Source organism: Dreissena polymorpha, chromosome 5 (genome assembly GCF_020536995.1).
Source record: "Dreissena polymorpha isolate Duluth1 chromosome 5, UMN_Dpol_1.0, whole genome shotgun sequence".
Lineage (NCBI taxonomy): Eukaryota > Metazoa > Mollusca > Bivalvia > Myida > Dreissenidae > Dreissena > Dreissena polymorpha.
Window position 1 is genome coordinate 52,416,374 of NC_068359.1, and position 25,021 is coordinate 52,441,394.

Consider the following 25,021-nt stretch of genomic DNA (forward strand, 5'->3'; position numbering starts at 1 on the left):
TTTAAAGCTTGTAATATTAGTAAAATTATGTGCTGGTTCACTTTAATGCAATTAAAAAAAAGCAGCTTGAATTTATCCATTTGAACATACTTATAAAGAATATTACAAAAATTGGGTCAACTTAGGGGAGATTTATGTCACTCATCTTTCTGTTCAAGATAAAGAACCGTACGATCCTTAATGCAAGTGTTCGCTATTGAAACATTCAAGTCTGTAAACATCATCCTGGGAGCATTACACAAAAGATTAAAATTCCCGTATCTCACGAGTGCACTATTCTCTGCAAAATGCATGACGTCCACAAGAGATTCACTTGGGCGGAAAAATCTCTGAACTCGTTTCCCATCATGCAATTTGATCGCTAAAAGAAGTCTGAATTCATGCTCGGTAGGTTCAGAAGGAATATCGTGAAGAAAATCTAGGGACTTCAATGCTGAACTAGACAAATGTTCATAATTTTCCTCTGTCGATAGGACTTGTGTACTAGCATGAGATTCTCTATCATCCTTGAGTCCATTTCCATCGCTTACACTATCGCCACTTATGTTCCGTTCATAGTTAGCTACGCTCGACTTGTAAATCTCATCCGATAAATGCTGAGGGAAATTCGATAGCACGTCCATTCCGGGCAAATCTTTATTTGTGAGAGGCCCGGATGCTTTATCACCAGCACCATGAATATCCTCCGCAGAAAAAATGTCAGAGTTTTCGTTTGCAGGGTAATAACCTTCTCTGTCCATTAAACTTAGACTCTGAGTTTTTACCATGACGTTATCAGTGGCGTTGTAATTTCTGGGTTCAAACGATGAGTGATGCTGGTGCTTATTTTGCGGGGAGCGATTCAAAACCCTCGTATCATGAGAGTCCCTGCAATGACCCTGTTCTTGGAGGTCATGGCCCCCCAGTTGTGCAGGGTCGTGGTCCCCAGGATTTATGGCCCCTATGGCTGGGAGGGGTTTATATGGGGACAGGGATGAGGAAGGTCTTCCATAGGGATCGCCTGAAGAAAAGCAAGGGAACTTGTATCATTTTTAACAATCATTTCATGAATAATTTTCTTACCAGACAGAATAATTGGAACAGAAATTTCTAACTTAAGTGACTTCAGTTAAATCTCTGCTCCCTGTTCATTTGAATTTGGTAGGTGGTCACCACATCAGACAGGCGGACTTTTGTTAAGATATTCTCACTCCCACCCATGCACAACATCAAACCAAAAATGATTGAGCCAAGCTCTGTGAAAATAAGGTTTAATGCATGTGCGTAAAGTGTCGTCCCAGATTAGCCTATGCAGTCGGCACAGGCTACTAAACAAGGACAACACTTTCCGCTTTTATGGTATTTTTTTGTTTACAGACATTATCTTCATAGCCGAAATCTAGTTTAGACACACATGCATTTAACCCCCTTTTAACAGACACGGCTTAGATGTTTAAATAACAGTTTGATAGTTGGAAACAAGCTTAATAGTGATGACATCTTCTGAGGGTTGACATGGGCTTAAAACTTGAACACCGTTAGATCCAATTTCCAGCTTTGCTAAATTATTTTGGATTTTTCATTATTACATTATTTTAACGTATGTACCAACTTTCATATGATATTGAACTATTTCACTAGTCATGTTTTGCACCTCCAACTCTGTTGATATGTTTTAAAGATCTTAATTGAAAACAATAATTATCATGACTACAAAGGCATGAACTTATAAGGTGTACAATTTGAAAGCCTTTACTGCAAAGTGTTGGTTACTGGAAGTCGATAAAGGAGTGTTTATTATTATTATTGCAGTAATGGAAGTACCATGATAAAAATAAGCCACATCATGTAAAATGGGTCTTATGCAATATGCGAGCATCATAGCTCCTGCAGTTTCAATATCCCTTTACAATGCTACAATTATATATACCTTGCCTTACTTGCAATCCATGTAGCTCCTGACAAGACTTCATAAGCTGCAAATAGCACATGACGCCATTTTCACATGATTCTTCTTAAAACAGAAAAAAGATAAAGTCTATTTACCTGCATTCAGAATGGAGGCTGTATCACACTGCTGAGGAGGGGAGGTTTCCTGTTCCTCATACCTATGCTGCTGCTGGTGCTGTCTAACCCGCGCACTCTTCTTGCGCCCAGTTTTTGGACGCGCTGATTTTGGTCTTGGGGCAGGGGGCGGCCGAGTATGACCCTCTGGCGACCCTGATAATCCATGGTTTCCATGGTTACCTCCCCTGTAACTTGGACTGCTTCCGTAGTTTGGACTCTCTCGTGTCCTATATGGACTTTCCCTGTACTGGTTTGGGCTGTCTCTAAATGGACTGTTTCTATACTGTGGGCTTTCTGTGAATCGTTGTAAGTATGAATCGCCCTCGTTCAAATATCCACTCTCAGCATTAGAGTGCTGCCCCTTGGCAGCATGTTGGTGAATATCGGACTGGTTCAACTGAGCCTCATCCCTCTGTAGCGGACTCACATTGAGATACTCCCGCGAGGATGGTCTGGATCTTGGGTGCGTTTGGGACTCGTGACGCGGACTCTGGCCATAAATCTGCGGACTTTGAGTATGGCGCTGTGGACTCTGACGACTGATAATCTGCGGACCCTTCTGCTGCAACTTTGTAGAGTTCCTTTTCAGGTTGTCCTGTGGATTGCTGGGACTTACAATGAGACGGTCCACCGGGGAGTTCTGGGGACTCTGGCCGTACAACGCCTTCTGGTTGTTGAAGTATTCTTCGTCTCTGTATAGGACTTCTGGCGACTCACAAGGGGAATTGGGGATCTGCTTTTCTGAATCCAAGGAGATCTGCCTTGAGTACTCATCATGAGAATATCTGCAAAAAGAAATATAAATGAGTAAAGCTCTAGAATACCAAGCTAAATGCATCTGTGTAAAAGGTAGTCCCAGATAAACAAATCAGTTAACCCACTAAATGGATTCTTGTTACAAATACTAAAATTCTGCATTTGTACAATTAAGTCCAAATTTTTATTTGTAAATGACCCATTAATAAACCTAGAAAGTGATAAAAGTCAATATTACAACACTGTATTATCTTTATATAAACATAATACAATTGTTTTTATGTTCATGCCAACATTCTATGCTTTTGTTCCTGAACGTTTATTAGAAAGCGTGCAGACCTTTTCAAGTCTCACATGTCCCTATTACCCCCCATACTTTTTTGTATAAGCAATAACAACACTTTTTGTAGAAGCATATACAGACTATAATTAATATCTGAATGAAATGAGTTCAACAACTTTTCCAACACAGTTTTGTGTTCAATTGTATCAGGGTTAAAATCCACATAACTAACTGGTTTGTGAAATAATATTGTCCGGTAAATTATAATTTACATTTTCATAACCAACAAATTGTGTCAGCGTTTTTCAGGTATAAATGCATTGCAGACGGAAATGTTTACAGCAAAACAGCAAAATGGGATTGTTTCAGTAGTCATAATAAATATTTATAATCATTAAAAGAAAGAAAGTCCTAAATAGGCTTTTATAAACACTGATTAAATAAGTTACATATATGTATCCCTCTTAGCTGTACATCAATTCAGGTAAAATTCTGACTCAATAAATCGGCTTGACATATTGGCTCTTATAACAACTGATCATAAAAGCAAAATAGTTTTGTCCCTTTAACCTCAACAGTTCGACATTTCAATTGTAAATCATACGCTGGAAATGGATCTGCGAGCTAGATTCTTAATTATGAACACTTATGATGGAAGTACAATTCTTTATTTGCTCTAACCTGTTAAATGATTCAGATGAAATTCAGAAAAATAAGCCCTCATAAACACTGCTTTCAGAAATATAATAGTGAAGTCTCCCTTTCCTGTGTGATGATTCAGCTGAAAATCAGACTCTAAAAATGGTTCTTCAAGGTAAGACCTTACAAACACTGATTACTGATGAAAAAAAATTCATCCCCTTATCTTTAGCACTATTTAAGTAAACCAATAATCTCACTCCAGAAATGCTTACAAAAGTGAAATATTTTTCCCCTCAAATCTTAAGATCATTTTGCATCAAAATCTGATTCACGAGATGCCAGCGTCTGCCTAGTGCCTTATAAGCCCTTTAAAAGATTGCTTACAGAGGAAAAATAGTTTTATCCTTCTGAACTTAAAATCGATTAAAGTCAAATTCTGTGCTTTTTTTCCTCTAACCTGTACGACGATTCAGGTGAAAATCCGACTCTAGAGATTGGTCTTCCTGAATACTCTTCATCAGGGGGCTCCTCGCGACTGCGCCTTGACGCAGGCCGCGCAGGGATGTTTTGTCTGGAGCTGCGGTGACCTCGGCTGGTTGTCGGTCTGTCTGCCCGCTCAGGCTGGTGCTCAGTGTACATTTCTGTGGTGACAGTGGAGTAGTCTTTATATGAGCCGCACTCTTGGAAAACAGGGCTTAATGCATGTGTGTAAATTGTTGTCCAAAATAAGCCTGTGCAGTTCAAACTGTATATTTCATTAATGAAATCCTCATCTAAGCAAAAAATCCAGAAAAGGCGGAAAGTGTCATCCCTGATAAGCCTGTGCAGACTGCACGGGCTAGTCTGGGACCACACTGAGGATGTTGTAAAGGACTGAGGATGTTGTAAAGGAGTGAGGGTGTTGTAAAGGACTGAGGATGTTGTAAAGGACTGAGGATGTTGTAAAGAACTGAGGATGTTGTGAAGGACTGAGGATGTTGTAAAGGACTGAGGATGTTGTAAAGGACTGAGGATGTTGTAAAGGACTGAGGATGTTGTAAAGGACTTAGGATGTTGTAAAGGACTGAGGATGTTGTAAAGGACTGAGGATGTTGTAACGAACTGAGGATGTTGTAAAGGACTGAGGATGTTGTAAAGGACTGAGGATGTTGTAAAGGACTGAGGATGTTGTAAAGGACTGAGGATGTTGTAAAGGACTGAGGATGCTGTAAAGGACTGAGGATGTTGTAAAGGACTGAGGATGTTGTAAAGGACTTAGGATGTTGTAAAGGACTGAGGATGTTGAAAAGGACTGAGGATGTTGTAAAGGCCTGAGGATGTTGTAAAGGACTGAGGATGTTGTAAAGGACTGAGGAAGTTGTAAAGGACTGAGGATGTTGTAAAGGACTGAGGATGTTGTAAAGGACTGAGGATGTTGTAAAGGACTGAGGATGTTGTAAAGGACTGAGGATGTTGTAAATGACTGAGGATGTTGTAAAGGACTGAGGATGTTGTAAAAAAAACTGAGGATTTTGTAAAGGACTGAGTATGTTGTAAAGGACTGAGGATGTTGTAAAGGACTGATGATGTTGTAAAGGACGGAGGATGTTGTAAAGGACTGAGGATGTTGTAAAGGACTGAGGATGTTGTAAAGGACTGAGGATGTTGTAAAGGACTGAGGATGTTGCATAAGGCAGCCAAAACATTAGCTTCTGTTGCTGCTAGTTGATATATTGTAAAGGACTGAGGATGTTGCATAAGGTAGCCAAAACATTAGCTTCTGTTGCTGCTAGTTGATAGCTAACATTGTAAAGGACTGAGGATGTTGCATAAGGCAGCCAAAACATTAGATTCTGTTGCTGCTAGTTGATAGCTAACATTGTAAAGGACTGAGGATGTTGCATAAGGCAGCCAAAACATTAGCTTCTGTTGCTGCTAGTTGATAGCTAACATTGTAAAGGACTGAGGATGTTGCATAAGGCAGCCAAAACATTAGCTTCTGTTGCTGCTAGTTGATATATTGTAAAGGACTGAGGATGTTGCATAAGGTAGCCAAAACATTAGCTTCTGTTGCTGCTAGTTGATAGCTAACATTGTAAAGGACTGAGGATGTTGCATAAGGCAGCCAAAACATTAGATTCTGTTGCTGCTAGTTGATAGCTAACATTGTAAAGGACTGAGGATGTTGCATAAGGCAGCCAAAACATTAGCTTCTGTTGCTGCTAGTTGATAGCTAACATTGTAAAGGACTGAGGATGTTGCATAAGGCAGCCAAAACATTAGCTTCTGTTGCTGCTAGTTGATAGCTAACATTGTAAAGGACTGAGGATGTTGCATAAGGCAGCCAAAACATTAGCTCTGCTGCTGCTAGTTGATAGCTACGAAAACAACACATGAACTGGGACGGCATGTATTGTCCTTGATTTAGAGGAACTAAGCCAATCATTTTTCATGATTAATTTATGTTTCGGACAAGTTGGTTAGCGAGAAGACTGTAAAAGCTACACATCTCAAGACTTTAAGTGCCATACCATCAGATGGTGTGTAATCTACGTTCCCATACGCTGAGGTTTCGTTGTTATACTGTATACTTGATGTTCCTGACGAGTTATATCTTCCATGGCGACTTACTGGGCGACAAGAATTCGCCATTTTGTAAACAAAAGAGGTGAATATAAATAATATACGAATTGTATGTAAATCATAATATTTTCAATTGTCAGATATAAATCATATTTGAATAACTCAAGTTGTCAATTTTGTTGAATGGATTAAGATAATTATTTTTTTTGTATTTTTTTTTACTGCAGCACTAAAACATGTCAGCCTACATGGGAATGTATAGACTGTTTTAGTTCTTTTTCGGTTAAAGTTTTCATCTGCTTGCATAACCAATATGATTGGTGATATTTTAGATGGGAAAGACAAATCCAAATGCATTCTTCTTGAAGGTATTTAATAGTTGAATATTTTATTCTGATATAATTGAAGCGTTTAACTTGAATGGTGTAGTAATTTGGATAGTTTACTATCCGAATATGTATAACAGGCTTAGTCACACATCACGCAAGAATGGAAGAATACGTTCGAAACTGTTTCCGGCCATAGCAGTCTATGTAAATGTTGAAATGTTGGTTTAAAAAAACTGATAATTAAAGTGGGACTTATTTAAATCATTATTTTTGTCAACCCCACAATTTAAATTAAACAAAGGCACTAAGCATTAGTACAAATGTAGTTTACACTCCTCCTTGCTACCCCCCTCCCCTTACTACCCCTCTCCCCCCTTACTACCTCTCTCCCCCATCTGCTACTCCCACTCCGAAACCACAAAATTAGCGATTTGGCATACAAAATATCCAAACAAGGCAGGGCCCTCAAACTATCAAATCTGCCGCCAAAATGTCCCCCACCTGAAAAGTATAATTTTTTCCCTTTTTGGGGAAAAATTCCCACTGATTTAATTTTTTTTTTAAGATGTGTCTCATGATTATTATATCTCAATTCTATTTCATTTTAATATTGTCAAACATACTAAATTATGAAAAAAGAAATGAATATAGTGCAAACATGTACAAATGTAAGAATGAGAGAGTAAGTAAAAAAATCCCCCAAAAAGGGAAATGCTGGGAAAATTCCCCCTCATAAGGGTAGCGACCCACTTACCCTAAAATGGATTGAGGGCCCTACAAGGGGTAGAAGTTAGGGGAGATGGGTTGCAGATGGGGGGGGGGGGGTAGCAACTTATGACGAGTGCAACCCATGCGAAAGACGTCGGACCTCGGACATTTCCGATAAAATTTGCTGAGGTCCGGTATCTTTCCCGAAACTGGTGGTCCTCGTGTCCGAAATGAAAAAAACAATAAGTAAAACTTTGTTTTGGTTGGAAATGAAAATGAAACTACGAATAGGTAAAAAAATACTGACTGGTATGAATTAATCTACTTTGATAGACGGTTTGACGATGAAATAAAAAGATTTGTTACAAACCAGTCGAACTTGCAATCTTTACTTGTGACGTAACAAACTCATGAAACTCGTAGTGCTGTTCTTTGAACCTGTCAAATGCTGCGCATTGTTTTGTGACGTTATAGCGACACAACAAATTTTTGATTGGTTGAAATGAATTTTAATTGTTTCAATCCTTGTGATGATCGTAAAGCGAAAGCAGGGAACCATACGAACTTTGCCTGTTCTGTGTCAACATTGAAAGCGAAAATCAGCACTTTAACCGGTTGCAAATACGTGTATTTTTTATCAGGTGATTTTGTTTCATATTGTATTTGTTTTACGTTTTTGCAATACCTTTTATTTGTGTAAAGTCTTAATCTATTAATTTCCAAGCCTGATTATTTTTTTTACTAAACACTAAAACTAGCTGTAAAGTGTGTCACTGTCAGACTCATAATGTCATTTTCATTGCTATGTTATTTTGACAAGGCTAAGTCTGGCGAAAAAAGAAAAAGCCAGGTGAGTATTGACCTAAGAGCAGAGGAAAATAAAAAGAGATGGAAGGCTTATGAAGTAGAAAAACGTGACAAAATAGGATTTAAAGAGGTTTGGAAAAAGGACAGGCCATGGCTTCAATTTAATTGTATTTTGAATTGTAAAACATTGTGAACGAAATAATGATACAAATAAACTCTATTAAAGGTATTCTCTGGTATTTGGTTAAAGAAGAACAAGGTCCGGTAAAATCTGGTGAGGTCCTGTAATTTTTAAAAGTTATAGGACCTCATGTCCTGTAAGATTTTTTTGTCTTTCGCATGGGTTGACGATAGTCCATATAAATGGACTCCCAGAGCCTTTGATAATTTTTGCTAGCAACCCATTGGGTTAAAAAGCTGATAGTTGAATTATTGCAACTAGGGTTGACAAGTGCAATGTGAACATAATATTGGATGTGGTTCTATGTTGATTAATTAAACAAAGGTCCATACTAAATGATGCCTTTGTTAAAAAATGCAAAGGTGGACCCTAGGGAATTCTAAAATGTACTGAAAGTAAAGGGACCCAATTCGGCAGGGCTACGTTCAAATTTGAGGTAGAAGTTACTTCTGCATCAACTGAAATTAGGGCAAAGTGAGGCAACTTTAAGGAAAAGTGTTTTCTGATCAACGTTAAATAAAATCTTCACTTCTTTAATTCTTACAGTGCGGGAACCGAGTTGTGAAGGCCTTTGCAAACAGTTTGGATCCAGATGAGACGCCACAGAACGTGGCGTCTCATCTGGATCCAAACTGTTTGCTATTCTGATAGTATTCTTTGAAAAAAAATCGAAGAAAATGCTAATTTAAGAAATTCAGCAGACGACATTTTAGCAGACGACAAATTTCCCAGCATGCAAAGGGTTAATACCCCTAATTACAATATGCCCATTATCATTTATCAGAAACAACCCACATTGCGCAGTTTTGGGGACAGCATGTTCAGACACAAACACACACTTGCAAGGTAACATCTTCCCATCATTATTTAGTATTGTTTTAGCCCTTTGCATGCTGGGTAATTTGTCTTCTGCTAAAATGTCGTCTGCTGAATTTCTAAAATTAGCATTTTCTTTGATTTTTTTCAAAGAATACTATCAGAATAGCAAACAGTTTGGATCCTGATGAGACGCCACGTTCTGTGGCGTCTCATCAGGATCCAAACTGTTTGCAAAGGCCTTCAAAATTCGGTTCCCGCACTGAAAGGGTTAATGAGGCATTTTACTTTGCGAAAGCATAGTTATTAGTAGACAGCAAAAGGCATCATCTATGAACAATTTAAAGAATTCTAATGGCTCCTGACTTTTCATCTCAATGTTCAGCTTTTCATGAGCTGTAAATGGGGAAACTAATGACTGAGACTGACCTCCTATGTCCAGCATTTTTATGTGATGAATTTATAGTGAATGGCAAAAGTAAATCATTGAAAGGAGAAGAAGTCACTTTGCCTTAATTAAATGAATGTGCAAATGTAATATTATTGGGCAAAACAAAACAAATCACCCATCTCGCCCTCACTGCTAAGCCCTGCACTAGGGTACCTTTTAAAATACCCTGAGCCGACAATAACCAGACTAACTTTTGTTGCGTTTACATCTTGAAGTCTCAAGAACTGGTGTGGGCAGTTTTGTACAACAGTTTTTAGTACATTCACAGTCAAATGTTTGTTAAGAAATTATATCAAGTTGAAAAAAGTGCACAAGTTAATGCCCTTGCCCCTTCTTTTCATATATGACATTTGTGGATCCCTTAACAGGACCAGTTCTACTTGCTTAATAGATTATTTCTTCCCCAAACTTTTAGTAAAAATTTCTTTAGCAAAAAATATATGCAGTATTAAGTAAAGTAATTTAACTTTTACAAACACAGTTAATGCAAATGTAGGGAATTTGATAAAATTGATTATTTTTTCATGAAACAAACAAAATTAAAAAATTAGCCATATTTTGGTTACACATGGTAATTGTTCCCTTCCCTCTCAGTACCTTTCCCAAAATTCACTAAAAAGGGTTTTAATTACAGCACAATCTCTTCCCCGTTGTTGCTTAGTTCAGTACCATAAATTGCTCACAGTTTCTATTCACAAGGTAATCCATATTGATTTCTTCTTTATTTATTTCAGACACAGTGGTTCAAAGTTGTGTTCCCTTGCTTGTGGGGTTCATAAGCAGCTTGGCACAGAGGTATCAAGCCTTTATTTGCAGTTTCTTAAAACAAAACAATTAAAGCAGCAATGCTTTTGTAAGTTTTCTAGCTGCTGAAGATGAACATCTGAATTTTATCTGTAAACACATGTATACTATTACATGTATTATAACCCGCCATAGGCGGAGGGATATTCTTTTGGCGTTGTCCGTCCGTCCTTCTGTCCAGAGCCATATCTTGGAAGTGCTTTGGCGGATTTTATTGAAACTTGGTTTGAGTATACATGTATATATGGATAAGAGGATGCTGCACACCAAATGGCATTGTACACCATCATGTCTACTGAATGTAATAACTAGGATAACTGACATTTTGTGAATTGTTCAGGAATGCATATTTTCAGACATTTTCCAAAATACAGTAAGAGCACTTACGTTATTTTTTGGGCTCAAAATATTTCAGTGTTGAAATTATGGTAACTGCTCCTTTCTTAATTTTTTTTGTTTTAAAAAAGACAAATCAATTTGGAGTTTTGTTTCTTTTTCAAGTGTTATTATAATACTAATCAGAAAATTTGAATACGGAAAAATGTCTATTATTTTAATAAAACATTTTTTATTTTTTTGCCTCTCCTGAAAATTTAACAAAATGTCAGTTACGCTACTTTTTACATTCAGAAAATGACATGTGTTTGTTATGTCAATTTCAAAAATTTGATAAAAACATTATTTTTACCAAAAAAGTTGACTTAATATTTTAACAGTTGATGTATGTCACCTTAATAAACACAAAAATGGAAAAATGTATAAAAATGTCAGTTACATTCAGTAGGTGATCTGTTAATAACGGAGTTATGTTATGGCCCTTTGTATCTTGAAAAAATGCTTATAAATAAATAAGCTTAGAGCTTTATCTCCATTAACACATGAGCAAGAGCCATGAAACATGTCATAGTTGTTTTCAATTATCTGGAGGTGCTTCACACTCAACACCCATAATCCTTGGGGTTAAAGTCAAGGTCACACATTGAGGTCAAAGGTCACACATTTGATGAATTATTCATTATTTAGTAATTTCTTTACTATGCACCAAGGGATTCTGTAATAACTGTCAACAATTGTTCTCCATTATCTAGCCGAGTGTCAAATACACACCCATCCATAAACAAAATTTATTTGGCGGGGGATATCAATTCAATGAATTTGCTTGTTAGACATGTGATAAGTATTGATGCAATGAAAATGTAAAGTGTTGCAGACCAGGATTTGTTCCTCAATTTCAATTCACACATTGTCATTACATTTCCTTAACCGTTTTTAATTTTAATCTTATTCTTAGTTAATTTTATTGCATGAGCATGTTATAAGGAAGTAATTTGTCAACATAATTGCAATTTATAAAATTCAAGGCGGAATGCTCTGATAAGAGTTCTATGTTAAAAATTTTAGGAATGCTGATTCTGAGTACATTAGTTATTGGAATTGCAAGAACATTGACAAAAGTTACCTAGCTACCCTGGTTTCTGGTATTAAATTGGTTTGATGACCCTTTCTCCTAATTGTATCGTAACCCATTTTCGCCTAGTGTCTAAAAAAAGGTCTTGGCAAACAGCGTAGACCCAGATGAGACACCGCATGATGCGGCGTCTCATCAGGGTCTGCGCTTATTGCTTAAAGGAATTTCTGTAAGAAATATTCTAAATATAGAAATAAGTATACTAGACATATTTTTTTTTGGAAATAAATTGATCCCATTTAGAAGGATGGGAGAGTCCACTAGGCATTAATGGGCTTAGCATTTGGGGTAAAACAAAGCCAAGTGTGTTTTTTCTGAAAGGCTTGGCAAGAAGATTCAAAAGATTCTGTCATTAGCAACATAACTACAGTACTATTAAATGAAAGGTGACCTTAGAAAAAATAAAAACATTTCTGTAATTTCTTCAACACTAATTGTAACTTTTCATTGCAGGGTAGAGAGAGTACACATAATTTGTTTTGACAGACATCCTCAACAGTTCCGTGATGCTGTTCCACAGCAGTTCCAAAACAAGTAAACATTGCATTATTTTATTCAAAACAAAATATTAAATAAACTATTGTCATATTTGTGTTGAAAGTTATTTTATTAAAAGTTAGATTAATTTTTTTTTTGTTCTTGCAATAGTCGAATACTTAATTTGAACACTTAAATAGGTATTAACAAAGTCGCTGGAAGTTGATTATTACCAACATGCATGGGTAATGAATTTCATTTTCAACAAAGGGATTTCCTTTTTTCCAAAGGAGGTAGCCAAGTTTTTGGAAATGCATATTTTACCACTGTATGACCATATATGCAAATAAAAATTGACACCCACGAAAAAAGTGTAAACACATTTACTTAAAGAGATGCCTAGAGTTTTTATTAGTCCCCTACCGGTTTCACCAGAGGGGACTTATGGTTTTCGCTCCGTCTGTCAGTCAGTCAGTCAGTCTGTCACACTTTTCTGGATCCTGCGATAACTTTAAAAGTTCTTAATATTTTTTCATGAAACTTGAAACATGGATAGATGGCAATATGGACATTATGCACGTCATTTAATTTTGTTCCTACGTCAAGAATTCTGGTTGCTATGGCAACAAATAGACTAGAAAAACTGCTGAAAATTGTGGTTTTCTGGATCCTGCGATAACTTTAAAAGTCCTTATTATTTTTTCATGAAACTTGAAACATGGATAGATGGCAATATGGACATTATGCACGTCATTTAATTGTGTTCCTACGTCAAAAATTCTGGTTGATATGGCAACAAATATATTTTTTAAAAATCTGAAAATGGTGGAATTTCTGACAATGGTGGAGCCTGTAGGGGACTTATATTGCTTGGCAATAGTCTTGTTAAATTTGTGTTTTGTTTTAAAAGCTTTCAAACTGTTTTTTGTTAAAAAACCATTGGACCCTCCCCACCCCCAAACTGGTCCAAACTTGCCCACAACATTCCTATACAAATATAGGCGCCATATCTAAGCACTAATGTTACAGTTCAGATGCCATAATTTAGAAATTATGCAATTCAAAATTGAGACTAAGTACACTATCTACATAAAATCATACCATTTAATCGATATTAAGGGTTTGTGATGGCCACTAAAAATTGTAACTACTTAAATTTTATTTAGTCAATGAAAAGTGATTTATTGTATATAAGCAGCGTTCTGTAAAAACAGGGTTTATGCATGTGCCTGAAATGTTGTCCGAGATGAGCCTGTTTCATGCACAGGCTTATCAGAGACAACTCTTTCCGTCTAAAATGAATTTTTTTTACCAAGGGACTTCCTTGAAAAGAAAGAAACCTTAGAAGCGGAAAGTGAAAACACTTTTCTCATCCCTTTTTATAATGCATTTTCCATTTAAGGTTGGTATTTCACGACGGAACCAAAGACATTCTTGGAATCAGCCCGGAAACACAGCTATCCCTTCAAACCAATATCCCTCAGTACCTGAACTCTGTTGCCGGTCAACCAGGCTGTCAGGCGTATCATTCTGTTGCTGTAGTGATTGATAACCTCAGTCTGTCATTGCTACATCGAGGTGCACCGTACACATGTCAGACTCTTGCGCAGATCCGTGAAACTAAAATACAAGGTATTGTCATCTGTCTTGTCGGGCAGTTAATTGAGAAAGGTGTCGTAGTCAATGAGTAAATATGTCTCTTAATCTTTCAATTTGTTGATTTTCTTTAAGAAGATATTCTACGACTTCTTTCTTTGCTTTGCATTGAGCAATTTTTTGTATTTGATTTGTCAAGGCACCAATGTCGGTGATTTTATTGTTTGCAATGATAAGAGAAGCGCAAGCAAGGTTGTACCATTTTTTATAACTTTCAAAAATATTAATATAGCAATAACAAATAATAATAATGAAGTCTACTCAATGTGAATATTAGCAGCGATGTCCCACGACATCGCACCAAATCCACTTCAGGTAAAAAGGACAAATAGAATGGAATAGATAACAGACAAAAGTATTATATGAATTTCTACATGAAATCTTACTTTGCCTCTTATTTTAAATGTATTAATTTATATGGGTAAAATATCTTGTATATAAAAATGCACAATACATTAAGAACTAATTGAAATTATTCTTAAAGACTTTCTCTCAACTGAGAAATATTAACACATAATTGGAGGCGTGTCTTTGCCTCATGTCTAATACTTAGTTGGTATTTTATTTTAACAAGGTGCGTTTTGGTGAGGTTATTATTCCTCCACAAACGAAGTTTAGGGGGGTATATAGGAGCGAGCTTGTATGTCTGTCTGTCGGTCGGTCTGTCAGTCCATATTAAGTGTCCGCTCTCTAATTCAAGGTGTTTTCATCCGATCTTCACCAAACTTGTTCAGATGTTGTATCTAGATGATGTCTAGGTCAAGTTCGAATATTGGCCATGCCGGGTCAAAAACTAGGTCACAGGGTCACTTAGTGCGTTTTAAACAGTGTGTTTTTTGTAAAGACAACATGCAAAATATTCTGTGTCAATGCGGCATGTAAGGGTTTTCATCACGTCTGTGACAAAGCTCTAGTTTAACATTTGTATGTCCATGAATGGTTTTATCTTGACTAAGGTAAGCAAAACTTGTAACTAATCATGCTATCCAAGGGTTTATCTAGGATGTTTTAAATTTCATATTTTATGAAAAAATATTTTACTTGTTTGTCATGCATATAACCTTGTGATGTATGCTAAGATTGCAAGGAGACAGCATACAATTTCTTTGAATACATGTTTTTTTTTCCAGTCATCCAACTGTTGTTTCAATGATGGGCAATTTTGCTCATCTTTTCTTTGGAAATATGGCACTGTTTTTGCTTGGGGATATAGCCTTAGTTTTATCATAGGTATTCATAAGGGGACATTTGAAATCAGTTGAAGCGATTAAATGTCATTTGAAGTGATTTAATGTTTTTTGATCTCAATAAATTCATCTTAGGTATGTAAAATGCAGTCATTTGATATCATTGGTCCTCATTTGAAGTCATACGATGTCATTTCCAAGGTGCTGATGTAGAGCAGGTGGTGTGTAGCCTACACTCTGATCTCCATGACAACATATCACTCAGCCTTGTAGAGCACCTAGCAACAACTGTTGTCAAGGTTACAGAACCGAAAATGGACCAGTTCTTCATGGCAGCAAACATTCTGCATAAACGACAGTCAGGGAAAGTGATACGAACAGTAGGTCACTATACATCATAGTCTGCTTGCTCATTGTATGTGAATACTGTTGAATCTCTTTTTGTGGAGCAAATTTAAGTAATTCTTCCATAAATAAGTTTTTTATTAAACAAAATTACAAGCTTTTTTAAGATCACCTGATCCCGAAGTGCTCAATCAAGGTGAGCAAATGTGAACACGCTATGTTTGTCGTCCGTCTTCGATACGTTGTGTGCATTGTCAATTTTAAGCTATTTACCATTCTCAAGACCACATATGAAGGCAATCTTTAAGAAACAGCTTCTGGACATTATCTAGACCTAGCTCAATCTGTGTCATGTGTGTTTAAAACCAGATCATCTATCTTAGAAAAACATTGCTAGAGGCCACATTTATGACTAAATCTTGATGAAACATGGGAAGAATGTTTATATTGATATTTTCCAGGCTGAGTTCGAATCTGGATCATATGCCTTCAAAAATTACATGTTTTATGTCAAAATGCCTATAAGAAACAAATTCTTTCAACCAAAAGGGACGTTTTGGTAAATTGACAAAATTGAAAAAAAATCAGGTTCGCACATTTTTAGCTCATCTATTTTTTGAAAAAAAATTATGAGCTATTGTCATCACCTTGGCGTCGGCGTCGGCGTCCGGTTAAGTTTTGCGTTTAGGTCCACTTTTCTCAGAAAGTATCAATGCTATTGCATTCAAACTTGGTACACTTACTAACTATCATGAGCGGACTGGGCAGGCAAAGTTAGATAACTCTGCCGTGCATTTTGACTGAATTATGTGCCCTTTTTATACTTAGAAAATTGAAAATTTTGGTTAAGTTTTGCGTTTAGGTCCACTTTTTTCAGAAAGTATCTATGCTATTGCATTCAAACTTGGTACACTTACTTACTATCATGAGGGGACTGGGCAGGCATAGTTAGATAACTCTGGCGTGCATTTTGACAGAATTATGTACCCTTTTTATACTTAGAAAATTGAAAATTTTGGTTAAGTTTTGTGCTTAGGTCCATTTTATTTCTTGCGTATCAAAGCTATTGCTTTCATACTCGCAACACTTACAAACTATCATAAGGGGACTGTGCAGGCAAAGTAATGTAACTCTGACTGGCATTTTGACAGAATTATGTGCCCTTTTTATACTTAGAAAATTGAAAATTTGGTTAAGTTTTGTGTTTAGGTCCACTTTATTCCTACAGTATCAAAGCTATTGCTTTCATACTTGCAACACTTATTAACTATCATAAGGGGACTGTGCAGGCAAAGTTATGTAACTCTGACTGGCATTTGGACAGAATTATTGGCCCTTTATAATTAGAAAATTGAAAATTTTGTTAAGTTTTCTGTTTTGGTCCACTTTACCCCTTAACTATCATAGATATTGCTTTCATACACTCGCTAACTATCATAAAGGTACAGTAAAAGGACAAGTTGCATAACTCTGGTTGTCATTTTTACGAAATTATGGCCCTTTTTTGACTTAGTAACTTTGAATATATGGTTAAATTTTGTGTTTGATCCACTTTACTTCTAAAGTATCAAGGCTATTGCTTTCAAACTTTAAATACTTGAAGCATGAGGTTACTGTACCTGGCAAGTTGAATTTTACCTTGACCTTTGAATGACCTTGACTCTCAAGGTCAAATTATTAAATTTTGCTTAAATTGCCATAACTTCTTTATTTATGATTAGATTTGATTGATACTTTGACAAAACTACTTTTACCTGACATACCACAATAATAGACTCCACCCAAACCATCCCCCGTGTCCTCCCCCCATCCCCCTCTCAAATCCCCCCCCCCCCAAATCTCCCTTCCCCCTAATTTTTTTTTTTTAAGATCATCTAACAAATTACCACCACACCCTCACACTATACCCCCCCCCCCCCACCTCACCCCCCCCAATTTCTTCGCATTTTTTTCGCATTTTTGGAATATAATGTAATAAATGTCCACACCCCTTCACTATACACCCCTGTTCACTCCATCCCTCCCTCCTTTGTGATTGAAAATGAGAGTCCCTTCACCTTTAAAAAGAAAATAGATGAGCGGTCTGCACCCACAAGGCGGTGCTCTTGTTGTTGTAGTTATGATATTTGCTAGGAAACAGTAATACTGAAAATGTCTAATATATATTTTATGTGCATATTTTGACGATTTAAAATAGTGAAAATTATAAAGCGTAACAAATGCAAAACAATTCAATAATTTGGACAGTTCTGTTATTATTCTTACATTTTCGACACTACGAGGATTACTTATATAAAGTATAAAATACTTCACACACTGTATGAGCACCCATGGCAGAGTGGTTTAAGTGGTGTACTTTTACTCCAAAGGTCAGTAGTTCGAGCCCAGTTGCGGATTACTTTTTTATCTTTCTTTATTTTTGTATTGTTCCTTTTTACTGGAGCTATTTAGTTCCAAAGTTTACATTTATCAATTTAAAGCATTAAATGAAAAACTCTAATACATGCCAAAATATGTGAAAAGGTCTCTTTGAGCGGGCAGACTTATGACTCAATCTTCATGAAACTTCGTAAGAATGTTTATCAGTAACTTTTGTGTTATTTTAGATTTGAGGGTTTCTCAGCCATAACTTTTCCATATCAAATGTTTTTAAATAACTTTGAACCATTAGATGACGTGTAAAGTGTAGCATCTGTCAACCCACCTCAAATGTCAAGGTCAAACAAAGTGGTTAAAAAACAAAATTGACCTTTAAACAGCTTGGGAATTTTTGTGTTTGCCATAACTTTGCCATATGTTTAGAAATTTTGAAATAACCTAACACAAATGCAATCCATCAAAAGACCACAAGTGACTTTAAAAACTTAAAGGTTAAGGTCACACTTAAGAGTTTAAAGGTCAAATTGCACCAGAACTCGGTGTTCAGATTGTAACTGTGTCATTATTGTCCCCTACCGGTGAAACAGGAGGGGCTTTATGGTTTTTCGCTCTGTGTGTCAGTCTGTTAGTCTGTCAGTCCGTTACACTTTTCTGGATCCTGCGATAACTTAAAAAGTTCTTCATATTTTTTCATGAAACTTGAAACATATGATGGCAATATGGAGATTATAATGCACGTCAATTCATTTTGTTCCTACGTCAAAAATTGGTGTTGCTATGGCAACAAATGTAAAAAAATAAAGAAAGAAAAAAAAGAAATTTACTGACAATGGTGGAGTTTCACCGGTATAGGACCATATTGCTTGGCAAGCTCTTGTTCATTATGGTATGTTGCCTTATGGTCATCTTTTTTGGTCAAGTAGGTATATCTTATTATTCTCTTTCTAGTTTAACTTCTATCTGGTCAAGTAATTGACAATTGGGCCATCATGGACCTCTTGTTCCATTTAAGAGATTGTTTCAATGGTTTTATTGCGTAATAACAATTTTAACAGCAAATATGTTCTGCATAAAAAAATCATCATTGATTGATGTCTCACCTGAAAATAGAAAGCATTTACAGTGAAACCTCGCTATTAAGAACACCTGTGGGACTTAAAAAGTGGTCTTAATAGTGAGGAGGTCTTAATTCTGAGTTGTCAAGTGCCGAAAATCTAACACCTGCGTCGCAAATCGATGCCAAAAACACGCTGTAGTGAATTGTGGTTAATTGGGTCACAATGGCTTCATTCACAAACCCGATCAATCCACAACACCGAATTAAGTAAGGGGTGAAAATTACTGGTCGTTTGGCAGGTGTCAATGTAGAGCAATTTTGTTCATTGGCACTGATTATAGTGGTCATAATAGGGGATTAGCGGGTTGGTCGGAATAATGTGTGTAACGACCATTGAAATATAGAAGGAAACAATCGGCACTGAAAAATGTTGGTTGTCTTAGCGAGTTGGTCTTAATACCAAGGTGGTCATAAAGAGAGTTTTTACTGCAAATTTTATTTTTAAAATGTTTGTTCCAACCCATAATTGTACTTTCACTATGTTTGTACAATTTTTAGATGGAGCATTTTAACATCAATGATCAGTACGGAGTGTTCAATGTGACGGAGGTCAAGTCAGTGAGTGCTACGCCATCAGTGATGGATTCCAAGCAGGTCTGTATAGGTTAGAATATAGGACCTACAAATTATACATCAAACTTGCAGGATTGGGTATAAGGTGCCATGTTTAAGTTAAAGTAGCTTATCTACCTACAGTGGTATGGAGAGATCAAAAGTTAAATATCAGTGTGCTGCAACCTGTTCTTGGTTAGTTCCAACTTTTGGGGAACCAAAGAACTTGAAATAGTCCACTTACCAATAATTTAACGAATATTCATGGACAAATGGCCATCCCCCTCTCAAATCACCCCCCCCCCCCCCAAATCTCCCTTCCCCCTAATTTTTTTTTTTAAGATCATCTCACAAATGACCACCACACCCTCACACTATACTATACCCCCCCCCCACCCCATCCCCCCCCCCCCAATTTTTTTTTTGAAACGGTTAAAAACACAAATATTTATTTATATTATTTTATGTTTGAAATACCGTCCAACCATCACACCCAAGAATACCCCCCCCCCCTCCCCCCCCCCCCCGAATTCCCCCCCCCCCCCCTTAATTTTTAACCAGGTTTTCCGAAGGAAAAAACTGGTTATTAGATTGGCGAATGCGGGCGGGCTGGCTGGCTGGCTGGCTGGCTGGCGGGCTGGCTGGCTGGCTGGCGGGCTGGCGGAATAAGCTTGTCCGGGCCATAACTATGTCGTTCATTGTCAGATTTTAAAATCATTTGGCACATTTGTTCACCATCATTGGACGGTGTGTCGCGCGAAATAATTACGTCGATATCTCCAAGGTCAAGGTCACACTTTGAGTTCAAAGGTCAAAAATGGCCACAAATGAGCTTGTCCGAGCCATAACTATGTCGTTCATCGTCAGATTTTAAAATCATTTGGCACATTGTTTCACCATCATTGGACGGTGGGTCGTGCGAAATAATTACGTCGATATCTCCAAGGTCAAGGTCACACTTTGAGTTCAAAGGTCAAAAATGGCCATAAATGAGCTTGTCCTGGCCATAACTATGTCATTCATTGTGAGATTTTAAAATCATTTGGCACATTTGTTCACCATCATGGGACGGTGTGTCCCACGAAAGAATCACGTCAATATCTCCAATGTCAAGGTCGCCACGACTAAAAATAGATTTAAAAAAAAAAAAAAAAACTTACAAAGGGGGTTAATTTTTTTTTGTTATTTCAAAAGTTCAGTTTGAGTTTTCTCCCTTTATCAGATTTTTTTTTCACAATGAAAACCTGGTTTTGTGACAATTTTGTCCCTTGTTTTTTTTTAAGATCATCTCACAAATGACCATCACACCCTCGCACTATACTCCCCCCCCCCCCACCCCACCCCCCAAATGTTGTTGTTTTTTAAACGGTTAAAAACACAAATATTTATTTTTATCATTTTATGTTTGAAATACCGTCCAACCATCACACCCACGAATCCTCCCCCCCCCCTACTCACCCTGGCGTCGGCATTCCCGTTCCCATTAGCATTTGCGTGCAAATGTTAAAGTTTGCGTACTACCCCAAATATTTCCTATCTCGATCCTTTGACATATTGCTTTTATATTTTGCATACTTCTTTACCAACATGACCCCAATCTATAAACAAGAGCAGACAACTGTATCAAGCATTTTGACAGATTTATTGCCCCTTTTATACTTAGAATATGCATATTATTGATAAATCTATGTTAAAGTTTGCGTACCTCCTCAAATATTTTCTATGTCCTTTGACATATTGCTTTCATATTTGGCATACTTCTTTACCAACATGATCTGAATCTATTAAGAAGAGCAGACAACTGTATCAAGCATTTTGACAGAATTATGGCCCCTTTTATACTAAGATAATTGAACATTTTGCTTAAATTGCCATAACTTCTTTATTTATGATCACATTTAATTCATACTTTGACAAAACAACACTTACCTGACATACCACAATGCACTCCACCCAAACCATCCCCCATGCCCCACCCCAGAATCCCCCCCCCCCCCCCCAAAAAATATTTTTTTTTTCCTTATTTTTGAAAGATCATCTATTAAATGACCACACACCCACATTATCCCCCCCCCCCCCCTCTCCATGATGGCTTACGTTATACTGTCAAGCACTCGAATAGTCGAGCGCGCTGTCCTCTGACAGCACTTGTTTGTATCTACGGTGAGCTACTTTGGAACTTTCAGGCCGTATTGTTTCTCAAGTCTTTGTTTCATTGTTTTTTGTGAGTGGCCATGAGCCGTTATGGTTTATTTGTATTAACACTCATGAAATAAATATCTTGTTACACAGAAATTAACAATTGCATTTACACTAACCAAGGGCTTTTTCTATATGTTGTAGCCGGATCCTACAGCCAATTTGACGTTTAACCTGACCCTGACTGACAAAGAGAAAGAGGCGAGAAGTCAAGTGAAACTTCCTTACACATATGATAGAGAAAAGTATGTCTGTACAGAGATGCTTGCATTTGATATTTCACAGTTGTTTACTGGTCCTATTAGTAAGGTTAGTATAGTGCAGGACCAAGATGAGCCAGGTCTGGGAAAATGGGGCTTAATTCATGTGCATTAAGTGTCGTCCCAGATTAGCCTGCATAGGCTTGTTAGGGATGACACTTTACACTTTTATGAAGATTTTCATTACCAGGAAGTCTCTTCTTTTTTTAAATCCAGTCTAGACAGACTGCACAGGTGACACACTTCATGCACATGCAATAACCCTATCCCACATGTGCAAACAGTATAAAACCAAAACAGCCCTTGAGTAACTTGTAGCCTATTCAGGTTTTATGCTGTTTGCTGCTCATCAGTATTTAAGGTTTGGAGATGAAGCCTAACCTTGAACTTGAATCTAGTAAGGAATGTCTAAAACTAAATGTAACTTTCTTAGGAACTACACATGCATGAAAATAGTTTAATACATACGTAATATTACGCTAGTCAATTGTTCCAAGAGTTTGTATCACTCGAGTGGCTTGTGTGATGATGTATCACACGAGAGGCGGAGCCTCGAGTGTGATGTGAAATAGCACAAGCCACGAGAGTGATACAAACTCTTGGAACAATTGACTAGCGTAATATTCCTTTTATCATATACAAAAACTAACGAAAACAGTTAACAAATGTATTTTTACTTTAACAAAACTGACAAAACAATCACTAAAACGGTACGCCATAGTTTATTTTAGACGCGTATGAATACAGTTTATGTAAGTTAACGTGTAAACATTCGAACCGGGAAAACACAGGTTTCCGACACGCTTACCTCAATGCCATCGTTAATCCAATTTTAATAACAATTAAGTTGACAGCTTTAATCCGATGTTTATAACAAAAACGTTTAAACGATATGCACTTCCACTTCTATCTTCCATGTCTTTATCGAAACTTAGTTTAAACCACACTATTTCATTGTATTTCTATCGAAATATACATTTATGCATGATAAACACACACTCCAAAATACGTTTTTAACACATAGTTTACTGCTAAAAAACACCACGTCCGACATGTCCTTACAGAGTTTAGATAAAACTATTGTGTTTTGTCACTAAAATGACGTCACACAATGTGCTACATTGTAATATAAAATATTTCTATTTTCGGTGCATGTAATGTGACGTCATTAAATGGGTCGAAGTAGTCCGGCTAGGTTGGTAATACGGAATTGGAAACAGCGAGTAGCGTAATACGAGATTTTTTATTTCAACAATTGATATAACCTGTATTTTGTTAAAAGCATTAAATAGGTATATAATACATATCTAAGTGGTAAAGGGTTAAGGCCGAGTTTTCCTTTAGTGATGCTCATATTTAGGGTCCAACTATTCACATTCAGCCCAACTCAAAGACACCAAGTACTGGTTATAGGCCCAGGAAACAGACTTGAGAGAGTTTCTATAAGCATGAGGCTTTTGATGTAATAAAAAGGTTAAAACTAATAGTGGTGTGGGGATGGTAATTCATGCTTTAATGTCCACCCTATTCCTCCTTACCTGTGACTAAGTTAGACAGGGTATGGGTAAAACTTACTGCCATCATGACTTACACAAAGTACTGATAAACAGTTTAAATCAGGGAAACCTTCCTTATGTAAGGTGTTTGAAGGTTAATTGACCGGCATGACATGACTGAAATGCGGTTTGTAATAAATATAATAATACTGAAATAGATGAATAGAGATTTCTTCAAATCCTTAATTAACCCTTTGCATGCTGGGTTATTTGTTGTTTGCTAAAATGTTGTCTGCTGAATTTCTAAAATTAGCATTTTTTTTCGATTTATTTTCAAAGAATACTTTCAGAATAGCAAACAGTTTGGATCCTGATGAGACGCCACGTTCTAAGGATAACTTAATTTTTGCATAATAAACAGTTTGTAAAAATCCACACCAATGAACTCATAATAGAGTAGTAAATATTGCATGGAAAGTTCACATTATTATTTTTCTACCTGTAAGCACTTAGTGAAATAAATTATTTGAAGCCTGTTCTTGGAAAACGGGGCTTAATGCACATACATAAAGTGTCGTCCCAGATTTACCTTTGAAGTCTGCAAAGGCTTATCATGGACAAATTTTTTGACTTTAATGGAATTTTTTTATTTTTAAAAGCATCTTCTTAACAAAATTCCAGTCTTGTTGGAATGCTTCATCTCTTCATTAGCCTCTGCAAACTGAACAGGCTAATCTAACATGACACTTTATGCACATGTTTGAGCCCAGTTTTCTCAGGGTAATGAACCTAGCCACCCTTATTACTTGTGTGGGCGTGATAATTAAGTGTTAAAGTCCATCCCAATGTTTGCCCTACATTTAATTAGAGGTGGTGGGTCAGAAACATACTTAAATCATGATTAACACAAAAGATTTGTTAACAGTTCAGATTGGGAAAGCTCCCTTAGCAAACATGTTTATTGATAATTTTCATGATATTACGGAAATACTGTTAAAATGGAATAAAAATAAAAACCATACTACTGAAAAATCAATTATAACCACAATTTATGAATACAATCATGTTTTACCCATTTATGCCTAGCGTCTAGAAAAAAGGCCTTGGCAAACAGCGTAGACCCAGATGAGACGCCGGATTTGTCTACCTGTAAACACCTTGTGAAATAAAATATTTTACTAACATTTATTTCAGACAAGATGACAGATTGCTGAAATCTGTGGGGGAGGGGAAGATCTTCTATCAGCCGGACGAGGCAGACGATTTTGACGAGGAAGACCCGGATGATGACCTTGATATTTGACAATTGCTGTTACCTTCTTCTTTGACCTTTAGTCACTTTTTTGATTGCAACAAAAAAGCTACATCTGGGTCAAAATAACTTGTGTTGAATGAGATGAGGTTATATCTTTAATGACCTGGTTGAAGTGTTTTTATTGTCAACCACTGAATAATGTTACAACAAAGCAATGAATGAAGTTACAAATAAGCTTTGTACAA

The 25,021-nt window shown here is 36.7% G+C and overlaps 2 protein-coding genes and 1 long non-coding RNA gene across 4 annotated transcripts; 2 read left to right on the forward strand and 1 right to left on the reverse strand.

Moving 5' to 3' along the window:
- Positions 1 to 111: 111 nt before the first annotated feature.
- Positions 112 to 6,355, reverse strand: LOC127831715 (uncharacterized). Its single transcript, XM_052356749.1, has 4 exons — positions 6,238 to 6,355; positions 4,185 to 4,368; positions 2,026 to 2,831; positions 112 to 1,000 (listed from the first exon to the last, which is right to left on the reverse strand). Exons 2-4 carry the CDS (start codon positions 4,364 to 4,366, stop codon positions 138 to 140), a joined length of 1,851 nt encoding a protein of 616 aa, XP_052212709.1. The 5' UTR covers positions 4,367 to 4,368; positions 6,238 to 6,355; the 3' UTR covers positions 112 to 137.
- Positions 5,757 to 24,916, forward strand: LOC127831717 (elongator complex protein 5-like). 2 transcript variants are annotated; one of them, XM_052356757.1, is made up of 8 exons: positions 5,757 to 6,374; positions 10,316 to 10,376; positions 12,307 to 12,387; positions 13,733 to 13,962; positions 15,375 to 15,553; positions 19,513 to 19,608; positions 21,910 to 22,010; positions 24,716 to 24,916. In XM_052356757.1, exons 1-8 carry the CDS (start codon positions 6,326 to 6,328, stop codon positions 24,822 to 24,824), a joined length of 906 nt encoding a protein of 301 aa, XP_052212717.1. In that variant the 5' UTR covers positions 5,757 to 6,325; the 3' UTR covers positions 24,825 to 24,916. The 2 variants fall into 2 exon arrangements, with proteins under 2 accessions (XP_052212717.1, XP_052212715.1); XM_052356755.1 differs by lacking the exon at positions 5,757 to 6,374 and adding an exon at positions 6,519 to 6,657.
- LOC127831722 (uncharacterized) lies at positions 20,118 to 20,730 on the forward strand. The gene is made up of 2 exons (XR_008026471.1): positions 20,118 to 20,350; positions 20,513 to 20,730. It is a non-coding gene; the product is annotated as an uncharacterized LOC127831722 (long non-coding RNA).
- Positions 24,917 to 25,021: the final 105 nt, after the last annotated feature.

Coding starts and splice junctions, on each gene's coding strand:
- LOC127831717 (XM_052356755.1), top strand. CDS start 6,603: ATGATTGGTGATATTTTAGATGGGAAAGACAAATCCAAATGCATTCTT. Junction 6,658..10,315: donor CAAATGCATTCTTCTTGAAG/GTATTTAATAGT, acceptor TATTTATTTCAG/ACACAGTGGTTCAAAGTTGT. Junction 19,609..21,909: donor CAGTGATGGATTCCAAGCAG/GTCTGTATAGGT, acceptor TATATGTTGTAG/CCGGATCCTACAGCCAATTT.
- LOC127831715 (XM_052356749.1), bottom strand. CDS start 4,366: ATGTACACTGAGCACCAGCCTGAGCGGGCAGACAGACCGACAACCAGC. Junction 2,832..4,184: donor TCACCTGAATCGTCGTACAG/GTTAGAGGAAAA, acceptor TTCTTTTTGCAG/ATATTCTCATGATGAGTACT. Junction 1,001..2,025: donor AGCCTCCATTCTGAATGCAG/GTAAATAGACTT, acceptor GCTTTTCTTCAG/GCGATCCCTATGGAAGACCT.